Raw genomic sequence first — 25068 nt, 5'->3', positions numbered from 1 at the left:
ATTTTCCCCCTCCTGTTATCCCAGTATCCCGGCTCACAAGAGCCTGCTTTTGGAACTAATTTCCTGCAATTTAACACAGATCACGACAGGCAGCATCACACAAGAGAGTCTCAAACAATCAATCCTGAATGAACAAATGCCAATGGCTTCTTGACATCCACATCACCATTCACACATCAACTGCCTTTTAACAGTGCCAGATCATCCCCTGCAAAGCTAAAGGGCAACTCGACTTCTCAAAGCACCTCCTACAAATTATTCCAAGTGTCAGTTGCTGAAAAACAGACAAAGAGCTTTTGCATATTTCTTGCTCAAGCTGGAAACTAAAGGAGAAAGTCTTGTAGAGTTTTACAGGCACTTATGAAAGAATAAGACCACGATCAGACTTCTGTGACCTGCCTGGAGAATCAGTACATCATCATGCTGGATGTTACATCTTGTTTTACTACTGAGAGAACATCATGTTAGTGCAAGATAATAATTCTGAGAGAAAACATTTTTCTTGTTGAAAACCTCTTAGTACAAATGGCTCATCTTCTGCCTGCAGATGCACATGAATATTTTCTGTCAAAAGAGAAGCTCTGTTGAATTTAACGCATTCCCCAAGAACAGCACCTACATTAAGGCAAAATTACAGAAAGAATATGGGCTACAAAATTCCCATTGAACGAGACTAATGCAAGTTTCCAGGCCAGTAATAGTTGCCTTGTAACTAACTTAGGACTACTTCAGTTTAAATTCATACTTAATAAGTAAAGCATGGACATTTTTGCACTTCACAATAAAACACTAATGAGCCCATGCATATTTTATAAAAGTTTATTCAAGTTGCTGAGTAAATACTCTGTTTCTATGATACTGTTAAAAAGTATTGTACTATTCCCTAAAAGATAATTGTTTCTGTATAAATCTTGTCCCACACTACAAACAAGCACAGTACACAATACATTATTTATCTTCAGACTGAAATAGAGCAGAACTTTGCGGATTTCTTCCTTCTGAGAATAAAATGATGTAATTTTCATTTGTATTTACTAATATAAACACACACAGCATTTGGTAAGTCTCATAAGCTTGACTCCACTCAAGGGTCAGTCTCACTGTAAGAGATGCTACTTTCTCTCTCTGAGCATGTTTAGGAATGGCAGTGCCTTGAAAATCTCCAGGAAATATTCCTAGTGCCGAGCTAAGTGGCAGCATAAGTCACTTCTCCAATGGCACAGTGTCTTCTGTGCCAGGCACAGGATTTTGAGATGATTTCCTGTATATAATGTCCAAGTACAGGACTAAAACAGGAGGGGAGGAAAGAGAGAGGGGTACAGTGTGGAGGCCTCTTGCAATCCCTCCTTTCCCCCACTATTAAATCAGCAGCACGTGAATCCAGGCACCTGCATCCCATTCTGGAAAAACCATATGCAGTTTAACGCTGAATACCACCGCTGTGTTGAGCAAAAAACCTGCCAACAAACAACAAACAAACCAAAACTAACAAACAAACAAAAAACAAAACAAAAAACCAAAACAAACCCAAAGCAACAAACAAAAAATCCCCACAACAACAACCCCACCTCAAAATAACACTCCACAACAGCCTAGACACAAAAATCTCATGCACTATAACTAAAAGGCTGAATCTACTCATTGACCTTGAAAAAAGTTAAAAAAGCATCAGCTCTCAGCATTTACATGCTCGAGGAATTGGTAGTAGCACGGGGGTGGGGGATGCACCGAACAGCATCTCTTGCCATAGCTAAGAGCAGACAAATCCTGTTGTAGCCCAGTGCATTATCACACTGCTGTCATCCCACTCCTCTCCTGCCCAAGGTACCCAAACATCAAATTCATCCTGGAAAATAAAGTGCTGTGAAATGATGATCCACCCCCTGTATGTCCTTGGGATGCAGAGAGAAGCTTCAATCGCTCCAGGAATCACAGATTTCCTCATTTCTGCCTTTCTCTTGTTTTGGAGGTGAAAAAGAAGAGATTATTTTTAGCCTCCAGCTCAACAACAGCTGGACAGACACAGGCACTCCCTTTGTTGCCCTATGGCACCGCCAAGCCAGAAGCACCACTGCTACTTTTTCAATGGAAAATACACAAAGATACTGGTGAAAAAACAGCAAAACCCACCTGCCCAGGTTATTGAACTGCCTTTAGCCAAACTATCAACTGGATATTGACCTGCAGGCATAGATCACGCTCCCAGAAAGGAGCAGCAAGGGGTGGATTTCCCCACAAGCCTCAAAGCCCCCTGATCTTCATGACCACAGGTGTCCCCAGCAGCTGTGGGCCTCCCCACCCAGTGACAGGAGGACACAGAGGGGCAGTGCTTTGCTTTCCAATGGCAAACCCTCATTTCCATAGTCAGCGGACCTGGGACTATGAGAGAGGACAATTTTCACAGCTGCCCAGGCCTTTGTGCAACAGCCAAAGAGACAGGGGCGCACCAAGGACTAATTTGGCTGATTCCAGAGGGTCACATCCTACATGGATTTGGACAAGTGTTTATTGGTGATAGGGCTTAATGCGCTGCAACACGAGACGGGCACAAAACAACACATTTTCTGGAACAGCAGCGACGGTTCCCCTGGAAAGACTCCAGAGAAAAACAGCTGCATAAGCAGCTAAGGCAGACGGCCACCAAAAGCCTTCTCCACCACGACGCTTTTCGGTCCAATCCCCTTCACTAGATATCGAAATGCTTCTGGCAAAAAAAGGACTGCTCAGCGGGACATTCCTGACTTAGTGACTTACAGTTCATCTCCCGTTTGCAGCCCCAGATTTTATCATGTAAATTCACTGACAGCCACCGGATACGACAGCGCAGCCAAACGCACCCTGAACCCACTGAATCATCAATTTAAAGTTTGAAACATCACCATGGGAGACACTGAAGAATTAAAATCTATATGCCTCTTCAGACAACATTAAAAAATGTCACAGGCTGAGGCTTTATTTTTAATAAAAAATAATTCTTCCATCTTCCCCCCCAAGAAAGGGGGGAGAAGGCCTAGAAGCTAATTAAACTTGACTACAAAGATTATGTAATCTTTAAAAGGGTATTTTTCTCTGTTGTACTGTTTTATGAGCTCCTTATAGAATTATTAAGGTTAAAAATGTGTCATTTGACAAAAATAATATTCACTTAGATGTACTTTAATGAGAGATCCTAATTCTCCAAAGGCTTATGTGGACGCAGCTTAAATACACTACAGACAGGTCCGAAAATCTACCTTAAAATATTATTAAGACTAGCTGGATCTTGCTGAACGGGCATTTTTGGAGAGTGAACACTTGGGGAAGTTCAGAGGCATCTGGGAACAGCGAGGCTCACACACCCCTAATTGCAACAAAGCCCTGCGTCAATGCATGAATTCAGTGCCTCACTACGAGTCCACTTCTGCTTTAAACCCCTCCAGTATTTTACCCCTTGTATCCCCAGCTGAGCACCTCAGACATGTGCAGTTTTGGCCTCTCCCAGATCAGTGACTGGCATAAATGCAGTCACAGCTTTTTTTTTTTTTAATCCCTTCTAAGACTGTACCATGGATCTGAGGCCACCTAACACAGGGTGACTTTGCCCTGAGCCCTTTCCCCAGCCCCGTGCCCTGCAGCTGCTGCACTCGCAGCTGGACGCAGCACGATCCAGGGATCAGAGGATCTATCTTTACTGCCCTCCTGCTTTATTGAGTCAAAATGCCAGAAGTGAAACATTAGTACATTTATTGCATTCATCTGGCTCATCTTTACTGGGATTTTTTTCTCTTTTTTGGAAGATGAGCTTCTGCACAGAAAAAAAGCACGTGCCTTCATTTTTCCTGGATGCATTTGGGCACACTTGACCATCCATCCTCTCTGTCACATGGATATATGTACTAATATTAGACCTGTGTATTAAAAAAAAGCCCCTTTCCATAGTTTGAAATTAAAACAATGGTATGAAAGACATCTGAAACTCATATTCTGCTATGCTACACATTAAAGAGGGGCTGTATGAACTTAGGGTGTTAGAAAGTCAAAAGAGTGCCTTCCATGATGCATAAGAATTTTCAGGACTTTGGAGCTTTTCTGAAGAGCTCTCTCAGGTGCTATTTGTTGTATTTAAATCTGGTGACCTGATCTCAGATCTTCTGGAACAATTTGCAAAAATACTTCTTCCAAAAATTGCAACTGACAGTCATAATACAAGAAGCATGCCCGGAAACTTTCTGTTGCCCTGCACCAGTTACAGTTATCCAAAAAACCTAGCCATTACTAAAAAAAAATGTTACACTGATTTCAGTAAACATATCCACCAGAAACCAGGCGAGCGCTTTAATCCAAAAATCTCCTCAAATAAAGCACAAAATAAGCCCTCCAATATCCTTTGGAATTAAGTGTGTTTGCTGATTTCTTACCTGCCTTTCATTGCAACCAAAACACAGGGAGGAAAAAAAAACCAAAAAACCACCACAAAAAAAAAAATAAGCCCACACCCAAAGCCCAGAAGAGATTGCTTTCTTTTCTTTTTTTTTGGCCAGCTGCTTAAACAATCAAAACGAAAACAAGATAAACCTTGCAGAAAGAATGTTGCCTGACTATCCCAGCCATGAACAAGGTTGGCAGCATGTAAGTACCTGGCCTTTTTCCTGTAGGCTTATGCCTGTCACACTGAGACAGTGCTCCAAGTGCTACACTTAAAAACTTAGCAAAAAGAGCCCAAAACGAAACCACGAAACAAAGAATTCATCCAGAAACAAAGAACTCATGGAGAGAGGTGAAGGAATAAAGGCATCAAGAGCCTCACCTCTGAGCACAGCAGAGACCATGCCATGAGTCTTGGGAGCTTTGTGAGCAGTGAGAGAAAATGGTTAATCCTCTACATGGTTTCCAGGGGCAGGGGCTGTGCTGGGTGCCCAGAGCAAAGGATTTCTCATGCTCTACGGCATCTAAAGCATGCAGGCAGGTTGGTCAACAACCATGGCTTTGGTAACATGCTTTAAAAATACACCCCTGTTGCTCCAGTCTGGCCCATCTACAGAGAAACCTGGAACTTTTAACCAAACATCACAACAATCTGATGAACGAGCTGAGCTTCCACGTGGGAATTGGCTTTTTCAACTAAGTGGGGAGTCAAGTTACTTTGAGGGTGTTTCACAGAATATTTTAAAATACCTTCTAAAATTCATTTTTCTATTAGGTGAATTGCTAACCAACACCCATTTAATATGTGGCTTTTAGAAGCCGGTCTGAGTAAATGAGCTCATATAGAGCTAGACATCAGGTCTGAGTCAGAATCCAGATTTTTAAATTTTATTTATTTATTTTTAAAGATCCTAATCATTTAATCCCATCATTCCTAACTCTCCTAAGCAGAATGACTGTACAGCAGTGTACATCAGCTATAGATGAGCTCAAAACGTAATACTGTACCAGAAGGCAACAGGTCTGGGCTCTTGGAGTATTTTTTTTTTTTTTAACCCCAGCTCATCATGCAGCCTTCAAAGTCACTGCACTTCCATTGCCAGAACTCACAGACATTTAACTAGCAAATCTAAATACAGCTCCAAAAAGAGTGACAATCTGATTTTTTTTTTTTCTAGTTTAAGTGGTCGCTTCCACAAACCAGCTTACCATAGGTAGACAATGCCTTTACTTCTTACAGTTTTTCTCATGATTTGAGAACACTATGAATTACCAACCAGCACTTCTTAGTAACACAGCATCCAAAAGTGCCAGCAAGCAAGATGGACATGAATTGTTCAAACAATCAGAATTAAAAATATTTACCTTCAGCACAACATTTTTTTAAGAAGGCTTGTGATAGCGGGGAGAGTTAATGGCACTCACAGAACCCACAAACCAGGCTGCTAGCAGCACATCACACAAAATTAAATTTCAGCACCTCTAGTTCTTACTTCCAAACCCCTTTTTGGCTGAAAACAAAGGTGGTACATAATAACCCTTATTAATGAGGGAAAGAGTCTCAAAAAATAAATATAAAGAGACGAAAAATATATAAAAATAAGCATCCTTCAAAAAGAGGGGCAGAGGAGAGCTGGAGACGCACAAACTTTGGCAGCAAATTGCACATCACGAGGTGTAATAGTCTGTTTTACACCAACATCCGACACAACAGAAGGGAGATAAACACACACAAAAGACCGGTGTTTATTTACACGTATTAATGAGTCTGTTTTCGCATTCCAGGCAGGGTGAAAGGCAGATGGAGGCACCTGCCTCAACAGCACTGGCCACGCTTGTTCTGCCACTGCCAGGGCGGACAGGCAGTGAGCTTCCCAGCCCAGGCGCCTCCAGCCAGGCAGGGCATGCAGAATCATGGCTGGACCAGAGACAGCAGCAGCCCCACCAGCCAGGAATGCCATCCTACCCTACCCCATTGTTTCCCACCTTGCTAAAGCACAAGTAAGAGAAAAAGTGGGGAGAGGAAACCTGAGAGAAATGTCTTGGCCTTCCACCGAGCGCTTGCTGATCTGCAAACTTGTTATTACTGCTCTGGGCGTGTAGTCCTTGGCAGGAAGCTCACTGCCATCTCCTGCAATGTTTTCTAATCTCAGTTGCAATTTACCCCGGGGCAGCTATTTTATCTAAACTGCAAATCCTGCAAGGATGGCAGGCAGAGGGCAGGCAGGACAGGACCGGGAGGAAGGAACACTTGCTGTTGCGCAGGTCTTTGCAGAGGTGCTCTCGTAAACCTTTCCAAGGGGCAGGAGAAGGAAACAACACAAGGCTAACTCACAGCGTGGCAGAACCACTTGGTTTCTGCTCAGACAGTATCTCGGCCAGATGAACAAATCCAGAGAGTGGCGCAAGACAAGTCAGGCAGAACCTCTTGGTTGGTTTGTCAATTAGAAACAGCGCGCCCTTGGAAAAACATGAGCCGTTCTTCAGGAATGGCAGCAAACGTCCAGGGCAAAATGCAAACTTTGAAAAGCTAATCAGAACTTCATCTGCAGCATGACGACAAGAGACAGAAGGTGAAATGCCACAGCAGTTCTGGTTGTGCTCCAAGTAACTTGGTGGCGCTCCCCTTGGGGCCTTCCCTAACATAGATTAGGTGAAGGTATTGAAGCCTCCCCTGTTGGAGACATTCTCCAGAGCTCTGACCGCTCCTGCTGCTCTGCTCTGGACTTGCTCCACTTTATCTGACAGAATATTTTAGCTGGGGTTTCACCTGCACCAAGGAGGTGGCTGGGATGTGTGGGTCCTTACAAGCGCCAGATCATTTTCTGCAGCATATTCCCGATTTTCTCTTTTTACTGGAAGGTTCATAATCTCCTAGTAGCTTCTAGCAATTTTACCTTGTTGATCTCAGGTTAAGACACACATATCCCAGAGACCTGACATGGAAAACAGTTTGCAGAAACCTGTCTGTTTGTACAAACAAATTACATACCTGCAGACTTGTAGGGAATGTGGAAATTTCAAGCACTGTCTGACAAAAATAATCCCCCTTTAAACAGTGTGGCAGAGAAAGTAAAGCAAATTAAACAAATTTCAAGGGCATTAAAAGGGAATTTCTACTTTTTCTTTTCAACAGATACCACCTAAACTTCGTTTTTCACCATGAATGCCATCAATGTTACGTTTTTTTAGAGAGAAGACACAAACAGAAATTTTCTTGTTTGCTTATGAAAATAATCTTCTACTAACATGTTTTACATTTTCTGTTCTTATACAGCATCTTAGAACTGTGGTATTTTGCATTCCATGAAAATAATACTTGAAGTATAGTATATTCTACAAAGATAACATTCAAACCTATCTGCACTGAGGCCTAAACAGAAGATAATGTAGAATTTTATTTGTCAGCAGAAAGAGTGCAACCACATCCCCAAAGCCCCTGTTCTCAGGGCAGACATGGGAACCTCGGGAAGGACCTCAGCTACAGGAGACAGGAAATTGCCTTATTGTCTGAAATCTGGGGCTTAGCAGCCAAGTGTTTAATCACTTCTTGGTAGCAAAAGTTATGTATTTCCTCACTTATCAGTACACAAACATTACCAGAGTGGAGCTGGAAGCGTAGCTAACAACAAATCCCTGATGACCACATCTGGCACCGACCCTGTAACAGCCACATGGGTTTTCTGGAAGGCAGGAGGAAGACCTGACCCCAGCAAAGCATCCTGCCCTGGAGCTCCCCTTGCCCCCGACACCAGCCTGCCTGGTGGAGGGACACAGCCCACCCCAAAAGCCCTACAGATCCAGGGTCACAGGAACACACCCTGTCAGAACCTTCTGTTTCATCCAGACCTAATTAAGGCACTCGCGGTGACAATAGTGGTGGTTTGTGTGAAAGTAACTGCGTGTCACTCCCCATGGGAATCTTTATAAAATGTCTAGGAAACCAGGTCAGGGTGGGACAGTTCCCTTCTGTCGATTACTTGCAAAGCCATTAAGTGAGGGAGAAACAGCACAGTTATGTTAAAATACAGATGTAAAGCTACTGTTACCTTCCAAGCAAAAAAAAATTTAAATTCCACATGCCTAAAAAGTCTAGATAAGACTGTGATTGCCCTGCTTTGGCCAGGCTTCATTGCTTTTCATGACTGATAAAGCTGAAAAAAACAGAGTGTTTGTGGAAGTGTCTCCAGGATAATGAAAATAAAGTGATTTCATTACCAAATCGCATGCCAAACATTTGCTTTTGCTGATGTAATTTGGCCCAATCTCAGTTTAAAACACATCACAAAGAGTCAAATGCTTGGTTTTGTTTTCAAAGAAGTGTCTGCTGTGTGTCCTGTCATCACCCCAGCTTCTCCCTATTCTCTCTCTAAAAATCCTTAGAGAAATGAATGTGAATGTAGTGTTCAACAACTGTGGTTTCACTGCATGTTCATAGGTGATTTACTGTTTCTCTACTCACCTCAAGCAAATCTCCCTTGCCACTCATCCTCATTAGTCTCATATTTTCTACAGCTTTGAAACAGAAGTTGCTTATTAAAATCCTTAAAAATAAATCTACAATGGAAATCTGGTACAAGGTTTTAGAACCCCTTTTTTAAAAGGCAAAGGCAAAGAAGCACCAATATCAAGATAAACTATTGTCTTTCAAGTACGCCAAACACACCTAGGTGCCACTTTAAAAGTCCATAGAACATGTGGCCTTTAATATTCTCAAAAACCTCAACAGCTTCTGAATTCTACTATCCAAGCACTGTTTGTTTGTTTTTTAAAAACACACAAACACACAAAGCAGCTGAATGCCTCTTTGTAAAAAACCACAACCTTTCATTCACTCAGCTTCCTAACTTGGCAGTCATCTTCTGGCTGACTAGTTCAAGTTTTGTGGACTTCACCAGACTGCCTTTTTATTAAAATAAGCAAGCTAGCAACACTGTCTAATATATCTGCAACAAGTTTGGTGTATACGTTACAAATCCTGATTATCAGGTTTGGAAATCTCCCTATTCCAATAATTATTTCAAAGAAATTAGTAAATCTAGCTAAAGGCATGGGTATTTACTCTTTAGAGAGTAAAGAGGTTAAAGTTTTCATTATAATATGGATATTTTTTCTGTTGGAACATAACTGGCTTTCCCTTCTTTCACCTTACAATTCAATTACTCAATTCAAAACCAAATGTTTGTCTTGTCAGGTCAGTCAGACACTCAAACTCACTGGCTTCTGTACTGGTATGTACAGCCCTGGAGAAACCTGGCTGAAAATCCCAGTTGCCTCCAAAGGATCAACAAATGCCAGCACTTGGGGAGGAAATTTGGCCACCTTACCTGCAGGTTCACACACGCTGGATGATTTGCTTAATTAAGAGACGAGTATTTGTTTAGCATGACAGAAGGCGGCGAGGAGAGGAAGACATGGTGGAACACAACCTGCCTGATTTACCACGAGGGGCAAGGCTGCAGAATGGGATGTTTGTAAACAGCTGAGGACTGGCAGAAGGCAGTTTGTACCTAACAACAAGCAGAGAGACCTGGCACCCTCTGCCCATCCTGCCGATCACCCCACGGCCACGGAACACAGCAGCACCCAGCAAGGCCAGGAGCTCCTTTCCTTTTCTCGACTCTGTGGGGAGGACAGCAAAGTCGGGTGCTCAACTCCCAAGGCGTTCATTTGGCAGCCTTTAGAAACAGAGACAAGGTGAAAAGGAGCAGAAGGGGTTTGCAGATAAAGAGCATTCCCCACTTTTATGGGTGCACCAATGTGGTTAGAACGGAGAGACACAGCTCGGGTTTAATCAGAAAACCTCCAACCCCAGTTCTGACCCAGGGCTCCTCCTCTGCTGACGCACTCTGGCCCAGCTCCCCTGAAACCACACACTCTCTGTATGGCTGTGTTGGCTAAAGCATCACCATGGAGCCCTCTCTGCAGCAGGGACACCGATGCCACCGAGTCCCAGTCAGCCTGACAGCACAAGACAGTACCAAAAAGAGCCAATCCATTCTTATATAAGTCCTGGAAACACGGTTAAAAACCATTCTAGAGTCATTCTCTTGCAATAAGTCTCCCAACAGGAGTTTTTGGAAGGAAGCCCCACTAATTGTAAAACAAGATTTGAAAGGCTGAGCTCAGGAATGAGTAAAAGAGAGGCTTCTGGGGACTGGGTTTAGTGGTGAACACAGTTGCGCTGGGTTAACCAGCTGGACTCAACCTTAGAGGCCCTTTCCAACCTAAATGATTCTATGATAGACTTCAGGATGATTGAATACGGTTTTTAAGATTTTATACAATTCCATGTACACATATACCTACAAAAGCACATATGCATGTTTTCAGATGCACGGCTTTCAAAACTTCTTAATTTTATTTCCTTTCTTTATGCTAATACTGTTCAGCCTCCAAAGAGCAGCTCAGCCTGTACAGGCCTCCTGCCCAGGAGCTGTGCCCAAGGTGGGGTCTAAAATACAGACAATGCTCAGAAGACCAAAGCTGCGCCCAGGAATTTGTCCCTCCTCTACTGGAGAGTTTTCTCCCAACACTCACATATCCAGAGAGAAATGCCAGAGTCTACCAAGGCAGCTGATAATTACATGGTAGCACTTTAAGCAAAGTCTTCTTAGTTCTCAAGCGCAAGCATGTGTTTTGCAAAAACGGCATGCACCTCTGAAGAGGAAGGCAACACCGTATTTGCATGCTTCAGAGAACCAACACCTCCTCTCAGAGAAAGCCTGGTGTAAGCCTGCATTTCCATGTGCAGAAATCTCTGCTCTCCTGAAGCATGGGAGAGCCTGAATTTTGGGTGCAGAGCATGAGCCAGGTCCTACCCCCTGATACATATTCATACCTATGCCAAACATCAGTGGGAGCCTCATTTATATGTGCATGCACATATTCGTATCATTTACACAGGTAAACTGAAAGTATATGTAAATCGAGTGCAAGTAATGAATCTGCTCCATACAGAGAGGCAACATTCACAGATGTCTTAAAAAGGCTAATGAACATACTAACACTAGATGGATGAATTCTTGTTCATCATTGCATGATGTTTTGCTTGTTCAAAAATTTAGACTGACATTCAAACTGCTAGCATAGAGAACAACATGCATTAAACCTTTAATGTTCTTCAGCTGTTCAGCTCCATTCGCTGAAAAACAAATAATCACTTCAGAGCCCAACCATGCTACTCTGCATTAATTAGTAGAAGATGAAAACCAGAGAGAAATTTTGCCAGCATAAAAAATTTGTGCTTTTTCTGAACGTATTTGCAAAAAACACAGCATGATATCTACAGTTTTGCGTGGTTAGTACAAACTTGTGTTTCTCCCTAACGCTGGTGAACTGGGCAGGTGCCAGCCCCAGAAACAAATTTTGAACAGGACTCATTCCCAACCTCCAAGTTCAAGACTGAAGGAAGTTTATGCTTTGTAAACAGGTGGACTCCTTCAGTTTGAGAAAGTTAATTTCTGCCCCAATTCTGTGCATGTCTTTCTACAGCACTCTGGTTTTATTTTGGGGCATTTGGGGTTTGTTGTTTGGTTTTTTTCTACAAAGAATTTAGGGAAAGTAATGCCCCCAGTAATACAACTCTGAAATAGCAGGGTGTTTGAACAACTCGAAAATTGCTCAACCAGTTTTATTCATCCAGCTTAAAATTGTATCATTGTCGAAACTTTGAAAGCCATGTTTGGCAATGTTCTTCAAGAGCAGTTAAGACACAGGATTATTGTTATTTAGCTGGAGTGGAATGTTCTGTATGTATAAAACTTGTGTATATTGCAATGAGTAACTTAAGTGTGGCTGAAGAGTTTACAAGCACAAAAATCAACAAGTACAGCATTCAGCTCTTAAATACGATGCAAAAACAAAAACCAAAACAAAACCCAAACAGTTTTGGGATGAGGCAGCAGATTTTCATTTTGTTAAAAAAAATACACAAACAAACAAAAAAAAACCCACCACCAGCCTCCTATGATTCATTTAGAACCCAAGTGCATCTTCTTTATCTCCTCCAAAGACTGGGAAGATTGCAAAGTCGTATCTAAGAACCAAGAGCTGCGGGCTCAGCTACAGCGTTCAAGGCCACAACCTCATTTAAAGCCTTGAGGTCATATCTTTTTTTTTAAATGATGCCTACTAGCATCCTTGGCTCTGTTTCCAGAGCTGCAAAAATCCACTTAGCTGATTGCTGAAGTTGTGATCCTGCTTCAACAAGCAGGGTTTTTACTGCAGGCTGATGTGCCTCGCGCAGTGCCCGGCAGCCCCACGGAGGCGAGCGCCGGGCACGGCTGCCAGGATGCAGCTGTGAACTCCTGTTTCACCACTGCAAACTGCACTGGCACAGCAGACAGGGAGGCAGAAAGCTAAAATCACCAGCTGCACTGGAGGGAAGGGGTGCTGTGCATATTGCAGCCTAATCTCTCTGCACTGGCTGGGCTGCCAGCATTTCTGAGAAGCGCTTATCTGTGAGGGGGCTGTCGGAGCCCGGCACCGCAGTGATGGGGGTCCACACTCCTCTCCCAGCACAGCAGCCTCCCCTCCCGCAGGGACAGGCTCAGATAGGCTCTGCAGCAGCCTGTGATTCACACCCCAGGAATGTTTGGTAGATATCCCCACCGAGCCCGCAGACTGCGGCTGCTGCTCTCATTCCCAGCAATCTGAAGATTCATGTTTCTCTCGTTAAATCAGCGATGACATGCTGAAGTGCAGGTCTGGGCATGGGCCAGGTTCATGATGAACATCTCCAAGTATTTCATGGAGTATCTATACCCACACTCTTCACAGGCAGACATCCTATAGCCATTTGCAAGTTGGTCCTATGTGCATCATAGAGAAATGTCCATTCATTTCTGCAAATACTTACACCATGCCACTAAAAATAAATCTTTCATCTCAAGGGGCAGTAATACCATACTTTCAACACCGTGGAAGGTGTTGATTAGCCTTTTCCTTGGCAACCTTGCAAGGCATTACACAGCCTATATATTTTATGTACCAACCCATTTCCACAAGTCTTCTCGCAAAATTAAAATTAATCGCTTTGCTTAGGAAGTTTACAGAACAAAGCCTTGGCTTTGTAATGCCACCATTTGAGAGAAGACTTAGCTTTTACATTTCAAATGGGTCTTAAAACTGCTTTTTTGCATTGCAAATACTTCCTAAAACTCATCACCCTTGGAAATTTGGACTTGGGGCTATATGTGTATGGGGCTATATATTCCATGTGGAATATTTCCTACAATTTGTTAATCATCAGACACTTTCTCATTCCTTCCCTTTCCTGTCTGTTTTCATCACAAAGATGCTCCATGACATATGTTCAAGGACTTTTGCAAAGAACAAAAAGGGAGGAAGGAAGCACGGGTCAAAAAGGGAAATGAAGTGAAAAAGGAGAGGAGAAAAACAGAGCCTGCCAGAACACAGTGCAAATAGCTGCAATGACACTCCTTTACTATATTCAGGACCTTTATGACCTTAAAAAACATTAATAACCATTGGGAGCTTATAAAAAATGAATAAAACCAGAGGACTCTCTATGTACTGATGGTAACTTGGTGTCCTTCTCTCTCACACTTTGGAGACGTTTCAGGCAAACCAGAAGAAAGGGACTTTCAACACTGCCTATCTACTGAGTCCATGAAAGAACACTTCAGTGATAGTTTTAATTAAAAAACCCTCCACATTTTGGTGTCTAATTATCCCCCAGTACGCCCATCCTCTCTGTTCTACCTCTATACAGTCAAGTAACTTTTAAAAAGTTACCCTTCTTGGAGCAACATTTAGCCATTACTTGGCAGCAAATGAATTAATTGCTCTTGTGACAAAGCTAGAAGAAATATTCTGTGATAGCCAGATGAAACAACTGGCAGGAAACAGAGCATTTTGTACAGTTTTGTCGGCAAGATTTACACCAGTGCTCAGCGGTACATCCTATCAAAATACGTATTGCATGCTCTGTGGAAAGAAGATAAATTTCCTGCCCTCTCCACAACCAAGCAGACCTTCTCCCTCAGTAACCACACAGGGCAATTATCCACATTCTGCTTGCGAAAAAGCACTACCAGGAAAGGACTTCAATCCATAAATAGAGCAGGATTGTCTTTTGCTGTTGTTTAGCAACTGGAGCCAATGCCAGGTGACAGAGACTGATCCTCAGACCCCCAAGCAACACTTTCAGAGAGCAGCTTAGGAACTGCTGCTGAAACACATTTGGCCAGCCCTGGTCTCTTACAGCACACACAGAGCTGAGGAGCCTGGTGAGTATGTTACAGTGTGTACCTTGCAAACCTCTGTTTAATAAAGCAAGTAGTTCTTGAGAGCCTGTAATGAATGCAGCCTACTTCTTCAGAAGTTTGCATCTTACACTTGTTTGGTGATGAGGTACAAAAAGGACAGAAAGTCTGAGGCAGACTGAAGACAGGTTGCTTTAAGGCTCACTCTTATATCTTGTGAGTTTCCACACAACTTTAAGAGGAAAAACACCATAAATTTGTCCAAATCAGCTGACAAACAGTTTCAGCACAATAAAGGAAGGGTTACTGAACAGACACACTGTATGTGACAGTAGAAACTTTGCTTCTGCAGAAAGACAAGTTTAAAAACTCCCAAGCTATGAAATCCAAGACTGAACTCCACTTACCTTAGTGTTCATACAAGACTTCCCGCGTTTATACTCTTTGTGACTTGCTCTTTTATCAAGCTTGTTCCACAAAGCTTTGGCCTTCCATGTGGTCACCCTCGATTTCAGTTTGGTGTAAAAGCTTCTATTGTCCAAAGGATCTAAATCAAGTTGGCGAGTGAGAATATTGAAGGCCTGAATGGTGCCTTTGCATGTTGATGCTTGTACAAAGTTTTCAAATATCTGGCCAGCTTGATTGTATTTTTCATCATCGTTTTCCTCCATGTTCTGAGAGCAGAGCTTGAGGAGAATGACTAAGCTGGAGCTCTTGTGCCAGGGTACAGGTGATCAACAACAGCAAGTACTTCCACACATGTTATTCCTAGAAAAGACAGACACAGGTCATATTAAAGCAGGTTCTGCATCATAAAACTAAGCCTACAAACTGCACATACAATATGAACATAAAACCCCAGCATACAGTGACTAGACAAGCAGGCACAAAACGTTAGGAGTGATACCCAAGTGTTACAAACAAACATAACATACTCGTGGCTGTCGTGGCCTGTACTCATAAAGACCGTTATAAAAACCCTGCTAACTCAAGCCTACTGCTACAAGAAAAAATAGCTTCACTGACAGCTTGAGGATTCATATCTTTTTTTTCTTTTTTTTTTTTGTTCAGTCCAACTGATGAACAAACCCCAAATGTCCAGATTCTTTCCCCAAGCGGAATTTATGTAAGAGCAAGTGACATTTTAGTCTTAAGAACTGATGGAAACCTGTAGCCAAAAGTCAACACGGTTTGATGGATTTTTTAATGCTGTTGCACAAGTTAGGGCCAAAGGTGCAGCTTACCCAGAGCAATCTAGAATTGGCACTATCACTTGCCACAAGCAGATGCACAAAACAGGCTAAGCAGAAACATCATCGCAAGTTACACCAGAACTGAAGAAACCAGAAAACAAATAATCACAGAGAGCCCCCCCCTTCCCTCACATTCTTGCCAAAATGAGAAAGGGTTTGGTGCTCTAGTGCATAGAAAGGAATTTTATCTCCATGTCTCCACATGCTCAATGCTGAAGTTATGTGTTTGGAGTCTTACCTTGTCATGTGCTGATGATATAAAGTAATGATGTTTGGCCTGCTAAGCCCCACTGGCTTTTCCTAGTAACATGATCACTGTCAAACTGTGCCTGATATTCCAGATAAATACCCTTACATTCTGCAAGTGCAATGCTATTCTAAATTAACACAAGTTTCAAAGAACTAAAATACTTTCATTGCGGCACTCCCTTATCCTTCTTTAACCTTGTTCTCCATCTCTAATGGGGAGCATCTTAGAGTCAGCCAAGGTCCACAGAAAGTATCCAAGTGGCTTTCACATCTTCCAAGAAAATTGTTACAGGTTATGTATAAACTTGTCCTCAGAGGAAGGTTTACCTGGACTCAAGTTCAGAAATTTAAGTCATGTATTCTTTTCCTTGCTATTAAAGAATTATCTGCCAGTCCAAGAAACCAAAAACTAAATCAATGCTTGCCTAACTTCCCACATAATTAGTTATTTTACTTGGAATGTCATCTGTTGGCTGATAGTTTCAGAATAAATTGTTAGAAAGGCTTTTGAAGTCATGCTTCTCAGTTTAACACTGTTCACAAACTATTCATTCTCTGCTTGCATTTCCTTCAAAGAAGAAAAAAGAAAACATAACCAGCGTATTTAAGTAGAGACCTACCATGTCTATCTTACCATCCTCTAATACAGAAAAATATTATGCAACTTATTAAAGAGATTCCACAGGGAGATATAAGGAAGCATTTGGAATACTCACATTCCCTGTCTGTGCTCAAAATAAATAACCTTTGTATGCACATCATCAGTCTGTTGTGGGTTTGTGGGTAAAATAAATTGGCAATGTTGAGAGTTTGTACATTTTCATAGACCAAATGTCAAGATTAAATATTTGGTGCCAAGAATAAGTCAGGAAATTTTTGTTTTCCCCTCTGAATACTTCATTTATAGGACGTTTCATGCCCTCTTCTGAAGTGCTTTGTGAGGTAAAAGCACAAATGTTTTACATACCCTGTCTTTCAGAAGATCTAATTTTTCAAGCAGCTGAGTGCCATGAACTCCCATTGACTCAGAAGGAGTGCAGGACATCGTGCACCTTCCCCGGCTGAAGCCCTCGATGATCAATGAGCGAACCCCTCCAGGAACTGCATGTCAGCAGGAGGGAGCCTGCATTTGCCAGCCCGGCACTACCCTCGCCAGTGCTGGCTTTGGGCATGCAGAGCTACACAAACAGGCTTAGGTCAGTCCAGAAAGGACCAGGAGATCCAGAAGTTCCACGGTAAAGGCAGGGAACAACCGCCCAACACAATGCAAGATGCTACGATGAGGCTTGAACAGCTTGATATGCACGTGCCTCAGGATTTGAGGCACAGTAAAAAAAAAACCAAAAAACAACTTAAAATCAAGGCTAAACATCTACTTTACCCAACTTCTATACTTGCCTGAGATACTTCTGTAAGAGACAAGTGAAAGTATTTATTTTCCTTTTGTCTCTAACCAGGAGCAGCTTCTAGGGGAGCAGGGAGGCGTGCGTGAATTGTCCACTGTGGACACGTCGGCTGAGGGAGGGAGTGGCAGCCAGACACGCTCTCCTCTGTCACCATTCACCATAAATTCACATTCTGCTGCCTCACCCAGACCTGCCACAGACTTTGACCGACACCAGAGCTATAAAACAGCGCTTCCACTCCACTATTTTATTAGCTCAACCCCAGGCTGTTGTGTTCATAAAACACAAATAGCTTTAAAAGTTAACTCTTGGCGTAACTGATGAGCGAGTGCGATCACAAGCTGTTAACTCAGTACCTTCTTCTAATCAGAGACAAGACTTTTATGGCCTCAGCTGTTGCCATCCAGCAGGGAAGTGGGGGAAGAGCAAAGCTAAGAGAGGAGAGCAGTATCTGAACCAACCAAAGAAGAAAAGCAGCATTTGGCAGTGCTGATAATAGCAAGGACAAGGCAGGACCCACTGCAGGCAAAGGGAAGTGACAAAAACATTTTTAGCATGAGTGGAAGTAGGTGTTGCACACACATAGGCCTGGCCTTCCTCTGCCTTTCCACTGGGGAGGACAGGCAGGACACCTTCTCCAGCCTTAAAACCTCCCTTCTTCAACACCACAAAGCCAAGACTGAGACTACTTTTTCCAGGCACAAAATCTTCTCCCTGTGAACTTCCAACACCCTCCCATTTTGCCTATACTGAAAAACTGAGGAGTGGCATCTCAGAAGAGACATTTGCTCACTAGTGAAGCATTTCTCCTTGCTATATCAGAGGTCATATTCTCCAAAAAAGTAACATTTTGCGGTCAAAAAAAGCAGGATGAGACAGGAGACTGGTTACTGAGGTTTCTGGATTACTGGAAACACCACTTATTTTTTCCCCTTTTTTTTTTTTTTTGGCACAAACGCTGTGTTGAGAGATGACAGAGCTTAAGACGGTGCTCTAAGTATATGCAGCTGATGGAAAAGCATGCATTTCTTTCTGAGGAGTCACTGATATTTCACTGCAGTACTGTATATAACTCACTAGAAACAATGCAATAAGGACAAGAAGTTCAGAAGAGTCATTCTTGACAATAATTAAAGTTTCCTGCTCTGTAACTGTCTCAAAGACCTAAGAGGCAATGCATTAACCGTAGTAGAAAATTTAACAGTGTTTGGCAAAGTACTTGAGTTCTTAGAGCATCATCATTTATCCTTTCACTTCCTTCGTCGTATAGATCACTCTAGGGATGAAATACAGAGTCAAAAATCTCATCAAGTTGATTATTGATGCTGAAACTGCGGACTATGATTTTTAAAGTGACTCTGGAACTTCCTTTAGTAGCACAATCCGAAAATAAAATGCATTTTATTTGAAACTTTACTGAAGTGCTACAGAGCCCAATAAAAATTTGGGTCAGTCAAAGGAAAAGGAGAGAGCAGGAAATAGTCTGGACAAACAGTTCTTTTAAGTCAGAACTGAAGCATCCATGGGTTAGACAAAAGAATTGCCATTTTTAGGTGCCCTGCATGATGTATTAAGCACACCCAAGAACTTGGCCTTCCACACAGGTTTCCATGGCATTGCAGGAGTCTCTGGATGGCACAGAGTACACTGGGAGGAAGAAGGCTTCTGTTTCAATGGCCCCTCCACTGTCACAAGTCATCCCTGCCTCCTTTCTGCCTCCAGCCAGGGCCAACAGGAATGTCAGATAAGGAAAGCTGAGAAGTGCTGCTCACGCCTGGTGGCTGCCCAAGAAGAAAGTGAAGATCTTGTTACAACTAAAAGGAAAGCAGTGCAAAAGGGGCAGAGAGAAAGCAGAAATTAAAGCAATGGCACAGGCACAGATGTATCCATAGGAAAGCTAACGTCTCCAGTCTTGGCTGATATTTCCTGTCAGCGAAACAAGCCCTCCTTCTGCAGACAATGTTGAGAATACTGAAAAAAGCAGCTCCACTGTCAGGGCAATTCCACTAAGTATCTCTAGTCAGATGGATGTATGGAGCTGCTTCACATCTGCACATGGAATCTCTCAGCAGCAAGCTGAGCAAGCAGTGAAGTTGACATATATGAGTCATTACAGGAAAATAACATAACTTTTTGACAGCAGCACCATACAAATTGCTTGTCAGCAAGGTCTCGAGGTACCATCCGCAAAAATTAAAAACCTCTTTTGGCTTATTTGTCCCACTGGAATGAGAACAACCCTAATTTAATTCAAACTTGAAGCACTTAAGTTCTTCCTTAGTCCCTTAATGCGCTGTTTCTAATACTTGAGAACATGTTCCTTGGGGAGATCGGGAAAGGATTAAATTCCTAGCATTTCAATACCACTAATCCTGATTCCATTTTCAAAACAGCCCTAATTCTGCGATGTTTACCAAGAATAAATTCTTTTATTAAGACTCCAGTTTGGTATGCAGGATACAATACGTTTATTGTTGGCTTAAGGTTAGAAACAACAACAGAAACAAAAGACTGTGTTCTGCCCTGTCTGGTAATCATAGCAGTCATCTACTCCAGCCCTTCCTCATCATCAGTTAAAAGTACAGTATTTCTGCTGCCTCTTTCCCTGACTGAACTGTCTAACAGATCAATACCATCAGAAAAAGTGAAGTTTGCAAGTTAAACTGGCCATGTTACAGGACCTCCCGAGTTTTTCAGCTTAGCTTCTACTGTGATGCACTTTGTTTTTGTGGAGACCATTTTAAATGTAAACAATTCTATCTGGAGGAAACACTGTGTTTTTGTGGTTTGGTTTCTTTGCATGTTGTCCTAAAAATGACATAAAAGGAAAAAAAGAACTATATGTGATTCTGGTAACAAGTGAAGCTCTCATTTGCTTTGCTTTATAAAGCTAGTTAAAAGCACGTTGGCCTGAAACATTAATTTAGGGCTGGTCACAGACAACCCATTCCTTAAGATGCACAGTCCCATCAGAAACATCAATGAAGGGAGGCTGCCTCTGAACAAAGCCTCACAAACCGTCTCTGTAAGCAGCCAGATTACTCTCCTGTATTTTTATAAAAAGCCGACTTCCATGGAATGCCTGCAAAATAACTTTTCGGGCCAAGTATGGAATTCAAAACAGCTCCTACTGAGACACTGCGTGCCCGTGAACTCCCAAGGTTACCGTACACGCTATCAGCTTGTTTTGCAGTGGTTATATGAGACATTTCAAATACAGGCCTTCCAACAAGTGCTGCTGTGCCCCATTTAACCTGCTGCAGCTGGAAGCACCCACGACAAAATACAGCTGGAAACGTGCACGAGTACACTAAGGCTTGGCACCAGATATTTCATAACATATGCTCACGGGAAGCACAAAATAAAATGACCTATCCGGAGGATTTTATCTGCCACACAGACTGAGTCACATTCCACACGTTTTAAAGCTGGAAGCTTTAAAAATAGCCCTGTTTGTCTCTTGATGTTACCGATCTGAGCTTTGCTGTGGGAATGCACTAGGACACACAGACAAGTAAAATGAGATCGGCCCCACAAGGCAGCAGCTCGCATGTGTCTCCATCCACAGAAACACCGTGCTGGCAGGGGCAAAGCGTGGGAGGCTGCCCCAGGGGCCACGTGTGCAATCCCAGGGATGGGGGCTCAGGCCTCTGCCCCAGCTGGGTCAGAGGATAGCACGTCCCAGCTTTCAGATAAATCCCACCAGAGAACTGGCAGCCACGGGCGTCACAGCCTTCTGCTGCCTGCACAAGGAGTCCTGTCCTGTGAGCATCACTAAACCCCTCACATGCTCATTTTGCAAAGCAAAGGCACAGGTTTTTCAAGTGAATGACAATACACTGCTTTCCAGGCATCTGTATGCAGCTTGTAATCAAACTACTCATCAGAAATACAATAATTTCTGATTAATGAGTTCTAACTTTTTTTTTTTTTTTTTTTTTTTTTTTTTTAAAGCAATGTTGTAGCTACACCAGTAAGAAATTATAACTCTAGGCCACGAAGTCCAATGGTTTTAAGGAGAAATTCCCCTAGCTCAATTCTCATTCTGTGCAGGTTAAAGTAAGTACTTAAAAAATATTTTTTACAAGACTGCTAAAAGCTCTGCTGCAAAGTCCCAAGTTTCCACATAGTCTACATCTTCAAAGGTAACTGTAGATGATTATACCACAGGCATTTGGGGTTAATGCTATTCATAAACAAGATATTAAAACCTGACTCTTGTTTAGACTGGTTAGGAGGAAGAACGTTTTTCAGCTCTGTTGTACTAGATGAGAAACACAATATCAACAACAGTAGAAAGTTTATGCTGATGTTTTCCTAGGTTAGGATCACAAGAACAAAGGAAGACAGTATACCAGAAGGGTAACATCAGCCTACACGAAAGCATACCTCTTAAGAAAAGGCACCTGTTATTGAAGCTAGAAAGATGTTATGGATGTAGTCTCAGTGAAAACAATTTAAGGGATGATCTTTAAGCTCTTTGAAACTCCTGCCTTTCTTTTCCATATAGTGACACTTATAATTTCAAGCTCACAAGCTGGAACAGCGTAGATATTAATCACAGAATAGGCAGTGCTGGCTGGCTTTTGATCAGCACAAGATTTTCTACTTCCAACAGGATGTTTGGAACACTGAGCCAGACTAATTTGGAGAGTAATACCCTATTTTCCATTCCCAAAATCACAGCAGCAGGGAGATGGCAGGGCCAGACACACTGAGCACACGACACGAGAGGATGATGGAGAGGCAACTTTGGCACCACTCCTGCCCAGCTGCCAGTGGGAACTTCAACATCCCACATCTCTCACAGCCCTGTGTCCTCCTCTCTGTTCCTCACCCTCAGGTCACAGGCACAACTTAGATGGCACAACTGTGATCATGAGGAAGACAAATAAAAGCATGCCCTGTCAGCAAAAATCCGTGATATATATATAAAGCTATACCAACAAAACTGAGCCACATTTGGCAGCGGCTCCTCTAGTACAGCTTTCCCTTTGTATGCATGGAGACATAATTACAGAGGTAAATACACCATAGAGAAGACAAACACATGAAGCAGTAAAAAGCAGACTCTCTTAGTCAGAAGTCACAGAAATGATGTTTGTGTATGGCACTTTGAGAATAGGAATAACGCAGAAGGATGGGGCCATGAACTGACACAGCAACGTGGGACTGCCAGTGCCTCTGGCAGTGCCCAGCAGGGAGCAAGGGACAAAGAGTGCCACCAGTCTTGAATCCTTGAAGCCACCTGATCCCCAGATACAGCCTGTCCCTGCACTCTCTCTCTCCCAAGCCAGAAAGCAAAAAGGAGCAGCAATGCTGCTTCTCTGAGAGCTGCCCAAAAACATCAGCTGGAGACACCAGAAAGTGCCCTCAGAGAATGCTGGATGTTAAAGGCTGTCTTTTGTTTCTCCTCAGGATTTCTGTGAGAAAGGAAATTAATATTTGTTCAGGGTTTTTTGAAGCAAAAATATGAAATTATGGCTGTGCTGAAGCAAACACTCAAGGTTATGTCTTGGGGGAGAAAAAGAACAGCACCAGTGTTAGTTTTCATAGACATGTGCCAAGAGCTCCCAGGAGTGTGTTTCAGATCATCCTTCCAAGCATGGATCTGTAGATCTCTGCTCTCCAGTGTGTGTCCCTCTGGTTACTGGGGCTGTGGCAATTACCCAAGAGGAATAAACAGCCAGCACTGGGGCAGCAAGACCCTCAGGGCTCCAGTCCACAATAATTCATTTGGCAGAGCTGCCCTCATCTGTATAGACATCAGACTTCCAGATCAGTAGTGAGGATTAATCCATTGAAAACACAGACAGGATTGCTTTGCCAATGATCAAAGAAATGAAACATTCTGGGCAGTATTTCATATGCATACACACACATTTTTAGGAATCAACACATTCCATCGCTGTAATTTTTTTATTTTTTTTTTTTCAACACAAGGTAGCACACAGTTCTTCCTGTGTGTTACTGGGGCATTAATGTTATAAGTCACACTGAAATCCATGGGAACCACAAAGTCAGAGAATCAAAGAAACCCAAAAGCAGTTCTGAGTTGTAAATGATAGGTTCCTTGGGCGCAGCAATGCCAACTCACCACCAAAAAACAGCCATTGAATGGCAGTGGGGAACTGAGAAGCCACACCCAGACAAGTCAGCCAGAGGGTGATGGGAAACCAGAAGATTAGGTTAAACACCAAACAGAGCGTTTACATAAAAAGACAAAAACAGAAAGAAAGCTACTGTGTTAGCTTTGTATCCGTTTAATGTTTTTTGTCCTTGTAAGCCGGACCCACAGTTACCAGAAGAGATTGGAAAAGACATAGTTTCTGAAAGTAGAAACAGTATTTTTGGAAGAAAATGTGCAGGACAATTTCTACCCTCCCTCTGCCCAGACTTCCCAAAAAATGAAGAAAAACAAAGTATAAAAAAAACCCAAATAAAGATGCCAAGAGAGTTACAAAAACATGATCCATTTCTGCTGCAGAAAAATCCTCACAGTGAAGCTATAGAATACATCCTGAAATATTAGTTTTGGGACATCCACCAGAAAAACAAAGACAAAAAAAAAGACCCATGGGACTAATATGCTAGGAATCAGTTCCATCAAGAAATTAAAAAAAAAAAAAAAACCAAGAAAAAACAGTTCTGAGGGCAGAACATCATTAACCAACAACAGGAGGGATGACAAATGCATCAATGTTTTCACAAAGCAAGCTGAGATATAGTCAGGATTAAATTATGATTCATCTTCTCCAGCACAGCAAAGTTTACTAGGAACTGTGAAATACCAAAAAAAACCCACTTCTTAACAGTAATTGTTCATCACACAGCCTGGCTCCAGAAGCTTAAAGTTTAAATTCTCTATCTAAGTCCTGTCAACAATATTGAAGGTCAGAGGGGGTTGCACCTTCTCTTTTGAAGTTTTTATGCAACAATGGCCATTTGCTTCCAGTCATCTCCCAAATTGATTGACCTATGCTGTAATATGTAGATGTTATCATCATGCTCTTCATTAGTCATCCATTCATTTGGAAAACTTACTTTATCACGTACCTCCATTTCACTGCGTGTAAGTGGGCAGACACCGTAGGAATGCAAGCACTTTTAAAGTGCCAAGGCAAAGGACAATGTCGATTTTTTCTAGAAGGTTACTCTTCTCATTGTCATCTAGTCCTAACATTCATTTTACTGTACAGAAGAGTCAAATACCTCTTAGTGAAAGCATGCATCTGTGGCCTGCACCAACACACATGCCTGAAAGGCAACGCGAACAGCGCATTTAAAGAGTTGAGCCTAAGCGCAGAAACATCACGGGTATGTTACACAGACCCAGGCAGTTTCAATGCAGCGCTGCCTCTCCGTTCCCATATATTGACATGAGGTTACGTGGAGCAGCCACGGCTGTTTGGGGATCCTGAAATGCTGCCATGTGTGACTGCAGGGTGCTTTCAGGGCAGAGGAGATAAGAGGCATCACATTTCTTCCTACAGCTACGGGAAGACAAAGCCAAAGCTGCTTTGGTGC

The 25068-nt window shown here is 42.5% G+C and overlaps 1 protein-coding gene across 5 annotated transcripts in view; it reads right to left on the bottom strand.

The window, feature by feature from the left end:
- Positions 1-25068, bottom strand: part of MICAL2 (microtubule associated monooxygenase, calponin and LIM domain containing 2) — a 118346-nt gene that overhangs the window by 80355 nt on the left and 12923 nt on the right. For all 5 annotated transcript variants that reach the window (XM_040068125.1, XM_040068127.1, XM_058421198.1 and 2 more), the window contains exon 2: positions 15041-15401. In XM_040068125.1, coding sequence (XP_039924059.1) covers positions 15041-15304 — 264 coding nt within the window. In that variant the 5' untranslated portion in view covers positions 15305-15401. The remainder of the gene's footprint in view (positions 1-15040; positions 15402-25068) is intronic.

This window comes from Hirundo rustica, chromosome 6 (genome assembly GCF_015227805.2).
Source record: "Hirundo rustica isolate bHirRus1 chromosome 6, bHirRus1.pri.v3, whole genome shotgun sequence".
NCBI lineage: Eukaryota > Metazoa > Chordata > Aves > Passeriformes > Hirundinidae > Hirundo > Hirundo rustica.
The sequence above is the reverse complement of the archived record's forward strand: the minus strand, read 5'-3'. Positions and strand labels throughout refer to the sequence as shown.